An 8208-nucleotide genomic window follows, 5' to 3' on the forward strand; every position below is an offset into this window, starting at 1 on the left:
ATAAATATTTTAATGCAGTGAACATTGCAGAAAAAGTGTCAGCATTTATATGACAGCATTTATGATATATGTAAAAAAGACATCTTATTTCACAATTTTATAACAGCATTTAATATATTTATCAAACTGTATAATTATTTTAAGTAGCAAAATTAAAAAAGAACCAGCAGTAATGTCGTACACATTCCAAACAAAGTAAAAAAAGCTTAACATTTTTACTCATTTAACGACTTTTCTTAGACAAGTGCATTTGAAAGGGCATTTCAGATAAATGAGGCAGCAGTAGCAGCCTGTTCTCTTTGATAGTCTGTCTGAGCTCCCTGTGGTTTGTGCGGAGGTATTTATTCATCCAAACTGCAATGCGTGTTCACGTGTTTGTTTGGGTGCTCGTGACTGAAGCCCAGTGTGATCAAGTCCTCATCGTTGGCCTGCTGTTCTAAGGCACCTTCAGCTGTTTGATTGTCTGCATGTGTCATCGTTACCAATACACAAGCATTTGAGGCACACCTGTCAGAAGAACAACAGGACAAGAATACAGCACAGCACTGGAACATCACCTCCGTGGAATGTGGTGAGTAAATAAAATGGAATAATTGCAGAGGAATCATGTGGATTTGTGGACTCTGACAGTCTGTGTTATATTCACACCGTCTTCATGGTCTCTAACACTGTACCGACGACATTACGTTATAAAAATCTATCGATAATGCACAAGCAAACCATGTAAAATTGTAAACCGCAAAGTACAGGCACCTCAGTAGATTGTACCACAAAGGAAAGCATTTAAAGGGTTAGTTCACCCAAAAATAATGTCATTAATTACTCACCCTCATGCCGTTCCACACCCATAAGACCTTTGTTAATCTTCAGAACACAAATTAAGATATATTTGTTGAAATCCGATGGTTCCGTGAGGCCAGCAATGACAATTCCTCTCTCAAGATCCATTAATGCACTAAAAATATTTAAATCAGTTCATGTGAGTACAGTGGTTCAATATTAATATTATAAAGCGACGAGAATATTTTTGGTGCGCCAAAAAAAACTAAATAACGAGTGATGGACGATTTCAAAACACTGCTTCAGGAAGCTTCGGAGCATAATGAATCAGCGGTTCGGAGCACCAAAGTCACATGATTTCAGCCGTTGGCAGTTTGACACACGGTCCGAATCATGATTCCATACGCTGAGTGTTTTTAGTACCTTTATGGATCTTGAGAGAGGGAATGTCATTGCTCAGGACTCACTGAGCCATCGGATTTCATCAAAAATATCTTAATTTGTGTTCTGAAGATTAACAAAGGTCTTAAGGGTGTGGAACGACATAAAATGAAATTGTCATTATTATTTGGGTGAACTAACCCTTTAAGAAACCAGCAATGGAACGATATCTATTTTTATAACTTAAATTATTAATCTTATATTTATATTAATTTCACTTTACAATATGGTCTTACAAATATATATATGGAAAATAAATTCCCCCGTTTTATCGCACATCATATACAAACTCTTAAATATTCATAACAGCGCCAGATCATAAGCCAGTCACATGATGCCATCTGGCCTTCTCGTTGGACGCTTCAGTACATCTACAGGTTTGTTCGACTTGAAGCGGAGCTGCGTAACATCGCTTCAAATTGAACACGCTCACATCTGAGTTCATTATTGTCCTCGTCCTTAAAGGGACAGTTCACAAAAAAAATGCAAAATCTGTCATCATATACAAACCCATAGAATTTTACGCGGACGAAACGAGGCTTGGTATGTTCTGTAATTATCAAAACTGTTTTATGGAATTTTTATCTATTTAAATTTTTATGGAAAGATTTTTCGTCATTACTTAAACGGCAAAAATTAAAATGGCGCTGCTCTGGCGAAAATCTATAACATTTCAGCAATTAAGAAAGGAAATTACACAGGAATGTTCGGAATGACATGAGGGTGAGTAAATGATGACATAATTTTACTTTTAGGGCGAACTATCCCTCTAAATAAAGCATATTTTTGCTATCCATAGGACACTTTCCCTCTTAAGTAATAATCCTCTTTATAATAACTATTGATTGACATATACATATCAACACAGCTCTTCCTAGAACTTTGATAAGTTCTCATTAGGTAACTTGTAGCTATATTTGTTAAATATTAATGATTGCATTTATCGCTTGAGTTGAACTGTAACAGATGATTTGGTGTATTGCTCTTTGAGCACATTTTGATAATCACCAATTACTAAAGAGATGCTTTAAACACTGATATCTAAAGTAATACTTCAGTGCCTGAGAGATATCATGTCATTATGTGATGTCTGTGATACATGACAGCAGAATTAATTCATTAAGGCAAACTAATATTTCAGAAAGATAAAATCGTAATTTTTGTGGTACATTCTCTCTTAATGAGAAAACATGATCCTCTTCAGCATTTTAAAATCACAAAATTCATATCCGTCTCCTTTGTTTTTCTCAAAAAATGGCTCATTATTGATATACAGGTAGTAAAACCTGATGTTCAAGTTGTTTTTCTGCATTTAAACAAAACTTTTTCAGTTCTTTCTGAAGTATGTTACTGGCCTCTGGAATTATGTATCATCACATCTGTTCTGTCCTTCAACTCTGTCCCAATAACACTGATAACAGCAGTGAATCAAGCACAATCCGTGATACACCAGCAGGGAAAGATCAAGATTCTGTTCTGGATGCGTCACAGTTCAGAAGGTGTAATAATAAAGTCAGCACAAATACTCAAACGCACACATGAGCGTTGACCTTGAGTGTTCTCACAGCTCTTCAGTTCTTCCTTCTTCTGAGGGTTTTATTAAGGCATCCACTGCACCGAGATCCGCTCATATGTGGACGTATGTTGGGAAAACATAAGGCAGAATATTAATATCTTTATATTGATATGCAACCTGCAGAAAATTTACTCCAATGCTCCATTTTGAGAATGGCTTCTTCGGAAAAAGGAGGGAAGTCTGACCGGCGGCAACCTTCTTTCCACAACAGTTTTTGAGCCACATAAATCCAGATCTGTGCACATCTTACAGTGCTGTGTAAAACTTATTTGGGTCCTGAAAAGGTGAGCTGTGGCCTCTCATCTCTGGGCTCTTGCATTTTGGGGTCCTTCTTGAGGAAAAAGGAAGTTGTAGATTGACGTCACTAACTGGAACAAACCCAACCGGCCCCTGTGAATGAACTGCACAAAAATAAACCAAAAATAATTATTCATCAGGTGAAATTTCTGCCATAGGTGAAAAATGATATTGCATTTAATAATCCAAGCGAGGCGTCATTATTAAACTATCCATTTTATATTTAAAGTCCACATGAGTTGACATTTACAACCCATTTTACTTAAATAATGTGACATATTTCTGTCAGTATGTCAAACTTAATTTTCTCTATCTGCCAAAAAGCAAAGTTGTCTTTAATAAAGCATGCACAATAACACCAGGAGCATCTATTATGAAAGTAAATGGGGTCAATGTTGATCTCATGTTTGTTTTTAAGTGGCAGGTATCTGCCATAAGATGGCGCTGTGGCCTCAAGCTTCACTTCAAACTCCTCCCCTTCCCTCTAAATCCCCCTGATGGACAGTTACAGCGGCCAATCAGCAGTCAGGCCAGCTGTGTTGTAGTTCAGCCTTGACTATTGCAGTATGTTGCATAAGCAACTGCTCTCACTGAAGGCATGCTAGATTTAAAGTTAGATGAACTTATTTAAATTATTCTGACCCATTTATTCTTATTTTGATTGTCATCTTTCAAGTTCTTAAATTATTCAAAGGACCCTTAGGCCATCTGTGAGAACATGAAGTTTCAGTTTTTGATTGTATCTGAGTTCATGACGGCAATTTTCCACAGTCTATAAATCATACAGTCTGCACGTTCATTAAAACATCTCAGTTGTAGCGGCTCAGCATATAACAAAGAGTGTTACTAAAGGTGATACATTTGAGAGTGTGGTCACATGTCTGCTGACGTGGCGTTTTAGTCTGTCTAAAATTAGCTCGCAGTATAAACACACTTCACATCCTCTTTCTGAGCTCATACACAAACTACTGCGGGCCTGGGTAAATGCTGAACACAACTTGCAAACTTTTAAACCCATGATAAATCTAAATGTATCCCTGTTAACAATAATGTAGAGGATGAGAGTTAATATGCCTCTCTAATAAATGTAAAAGTCACTTTGGATAAATGTTAACATAAATAAGTCTCATACATGGAAAATGTTTCCTGTAGCAAAAACCATGTTATTGAACAAGACCACATTGTCTTCATCTGCTGTTTGTAATTTAAAAACTTCTTTAAAATACATCTACAACAAAAACATCTTCCGATGGCCATATTTACATGATAAAATGTGGCACTTCTCAAAGTTATATTTTAACTTTTTATTATATACAACTCTCATATTATTCTTGTTTAACCAAATAAACACTTTTAACTAATCCAATTTTACCACAAACCTTAATTAAAACCAAATAACAATGTTTTTAATAGTTTATAACTAAGTTTGATATATAAACATCATCTAGGTGTTAAACTCCTCCATTATTTACTGAAAGGTTATTGTTGTACTGTATACAGTATGCATATGTATTCATTATGTTAAGTAAATTAGAAATTTGATACAATCTAAGAGAACTTGAGTAAACAGGATGAGCAAACCAATAATGATGTCATCGTTCCCGCTGAGCATTTGCATATGCAGCACTGTAACAACAGACGATGCTGTCATTGCACATTGTGACCGAAACCACTGCAATGAAACCACCGACTCTGTCCACACACCTGTGAAAATCTTTTATCCATTTGATTCACATGGGCCTCTACTAGTCTGATCTGATATTACTCTTACCAGCTGAAGATGTTCCTGCTGAAACTGATCCCCCATTTCACGCAATTTACGTCCAATCTGAATCTCCACGCTAATTCTCATGTCACGTTCGTCGTCTTTTTCTTCTGCTCTTCCTTCGTTGGCCTCTCTTTCTTCGACGTTTTGTACGCCATCCGGGACAGGTTCGAACAGCGCGGGGAAGTGTGCACGAAATCCAGCATTTCCTACAAGATAAAAACAATATTTATAGTTTTATATTGTATACTATTAAAATAATAATTACTACCGATTTAAAGGTTCAGTGTGTAAATTTTAGCAGCATCTAGTGGTGAGTTTACGAATTGCAACCAATGGCTCAGTCCACCGCTCATCCCTCCCTTTCGAAGCACATAGAGAAGCTACGGTGGCCTACACAGGACAAAGATGTCGTCGTCTGAGACAGCAGAGAGTAGCCAGTCAAGCAATGAGGTTTCTTTACGTAGATAAATTAAGAAATTTTAATTTACTAAATTATTCAGTAAACGATATGTTATTGCGAATATTATTAAGCTGCCTCTAAAAACGCCAAAACGTTTAGAGCATTTTGTCCGTTTAGGGCTACTGTAGAAACATGGCGGCGCAAAATGGTGACTTCCATGTAAGTGGACCCACGGTGTGTGTAGATAGAAATGGCTTATTCTAAGGTAATAAAAACATAACGGTTCATTATGTAAGGTCTTTATGCACCACTGAAAACATAGTTATGTATATTATATTGCATTTCTGTCAATAGATCCTCCTAAATAATACACACTGGACCTTTAAGAATGAAAATCAGTAAGTTTAATACAGTTTAGTAGTGTGGTTTAATTTTTAACTTCAGGTTTAAACAAATTTAACGTGATCCAAGGCCAGTAAATAAAAATGCTCAGTGCAAAACTGCCACAGAAAATGCTATTAGATATACATTTTTATTTATTATTTTATTTTTTATCTATTATCTAATTTTTATATATATATATATATATATATATATATATATATATATATATATATATATATATTTATATATAATATATATTTCAGAAATGGAAAAAATTAGTTCCAGGGCCTTTAAGAAAATCTCTGGCACTAATGTGGACAAAGTTAAATTTGTGTTCAGCCCTAATACGATCTCATAATCATGGATATGATGCATATTGTGTATCCCTACCATAAAAAAGTGCTCTTGGCCCTGGAGCCCCAGAGGCCATAGTAAGTGAAGCAAGGCCCCTGGGTCCACAGTGAGCCCTGAATGCAGTCCTGGCATCCACAGATCCGCAGGGAGATGATGCGTCTCTCCCTGAACCCTGGAACGGTGCCATATCTCCGTCTCTCACTGAATTCAGGACAGAGCTCAGTGTCTGCGTGGATCTGTCTTCAAAGCGTCTGTGTCTGTTAACCGCTCCACGGTGGGCGTCTCTGTTCTCTGAGCTCTTGTTTCTTAGCGGTGTTTCACAGCAGTGAGGAAGCTGTTCGTCCTCCTCATCATCCATCGGCGGAGTCAGCAAAACTGCCCTGAAATATACCAGACTGTCACTCTGTGCAACTGTGAGAATTCACATGCTGTTCACTGTTCACATGCTGAAAACTGTGTTTTCTGTATTATATAATATGACACAGGGCCTCAAAAAAGTTTGTTTTTTCTTTCTAGTGCAGTGGTTTTGCTTCAGGACCCATATATTACATTGGATATTAAGTGATGACCACAAACAAAATCAAACCTTTCAATGCATTGTTTATTTATTGGTTTATTACTAAATTGCAAATTAATGTTTTAAAATCTGATTGGATGCACAGTTTTGGACAAACAACATAAAACATGGCAATTTATTCTTCTTTTTAAAAGCTTATAAGCTTTTTTTTTTTTATACCAATGCACAGTTATCATATTAACCAACATGGTTAGTTGCCTTTTATAATTTGCATTTAGCATTGTTTTCCCTCTCTCTTCAGTGCATTTTAGGAACATTTGACCTCATGCAAACACTGAATCTCAGAGAACTCACCCACATTCACAAGAAACAACCAACCATGACTGATCTAAATAAGTTTAAGTTATTACATACATTTTATTAGGTTGAACAATGAATCGTTAAGACCAAAAGAAGATAAGTGCAACTTCTGGCATCAAAGTGCAGTGAGATGACTAAGATAGGCTGGTCACAAACAAAACCGCCAAAACGTCAAATGGCAACATTTCAAAGGAGCCTCATACAAATGAGGGGAAGTTTCAGGCCTGTGCTCACAGTTTTATGTGCCGCAGTTTCCCAGAAAACAATACACTGCAAATCTGTACCATCACAACAAGTCAGTTTATGAAATCTGTTCATGAATAATCTGATCAACTGAGAGTTAGATTAGTACAGAGAATAGTTTCATATAATTACAGTGAAATTAGTCAAATTGAGTTCTCAGACATGTACAGATGTGTAATTTGTTTGCAGTACATGAAGGCTGAAATATAATAAATTAAAAACCCACATTATGAGTCTATTTTATGAAGTATAATTCTATTAATAGATTGGTTTTCATATGGACAGATGATTATTAATGTGAATAACTCTTAATCCCTGCTGTAAACCAGCCCAGTATGGTTTGCTGGTTTTAGCTGGTTTCCCAGCTTGGATACCCTGGTCTGTTGGCTGGTTTCAGAGGGTTTTAAAGGGTTTTTGGGGGTGGGGCGGTCAGACTAGCATGGCCAGGCTGAAAGACCATTGAAGACCATCACTCTTATTATTAAGAAAACCATTTTAGGCTGGTTTAAGATGTAGATGTTCAGCAGGGAATTCAAAATAAACATATAGCAAAGTAAAAACAAATAGAAAACATCAGGACATCATGAAACCGCATGTGAAAGTCACTCTTTTGATATTTCAGATTTATTAAGTTTAGATGGACATCTGAATCACAATGTCATATTGGGAATATTTCATCAGGTTCTGATCTTTATTCTGCAATTTAACACTTTAGTCACTTTCTTTCACAGATCAAAACACTTTGTTTTTTTCCTGACAAAAAGTCACTTCAGTTCTTATTTCAATAAAGTAAACCACAGAAATCAAAAAACACAGAATGAAACTGCAGCATATGAAACAGAAACAGGAGACACTCACCGCCAGTGCTTGAATGTGCCTGTCAGTACTGTTTTATTCCGCTTTTTGTGTCAGCGCTCTTTTATTCCGTCTTCACTGTGCTTGTATTTACTAACACGGACTCGCTCCGTTTTCATTCTGCGCCCTCCGCTCGAGTTGTTTGTATTGGACACGAGCGCGCCGAAAGTCACGCCCATTTCGAGCTGACATCACATGATATGTTAATTAGTCTAAAGAGGCGGGAGTCGGTG

At 36.6% G+C, this 8208-nt stretch overlaps 1 protein-coding gene across 1 annotated transcript; it reads right to left on the minus strand.

Annotated features, from left to right (window-relative positions):
• Positions 1-8113, minus strand: bmf2 (BCL2 modifying factor 2). Its single transcript, XM_067383263.1, has 4 exons — positions 7979-8113; positions 6037-6380; positions 4866-5068; positions 1-3198 (listed from the first exon to the last, which is right to left on the minus strand). Exons 2-4 carry the CDS (start codon positions 6356-6358, stop codon positions 3097-3099), a joined length of 627 nt encoding a protein of 208 aa, XP_067239364.1. The 5' UTR covers positions 6359-6380; positions 7979-8113; the 3' UTR covers positions 1-3096.
• Between the last annotated feature and the right edge of the window lie 95 nt (positions 8114-8208).

The sequence above is a fragment of the Chanodichthys erythropterus genome, chromosome 4 (genome assembly GCF_024489055.1).
Source record: "Chanodichthys erythropterus isolate Z2021 chromosome 4, ASM2448905v1, whole genome shotgun sequence".
Classification (NCBI taxonomy): domain Eukaryota; kingdom Metazoa; phylum Chordata; class Actinopteri; order Cypriniformes; family Xenocyprididae; genus Chanodichthys; species Chanodichthys erythropterus.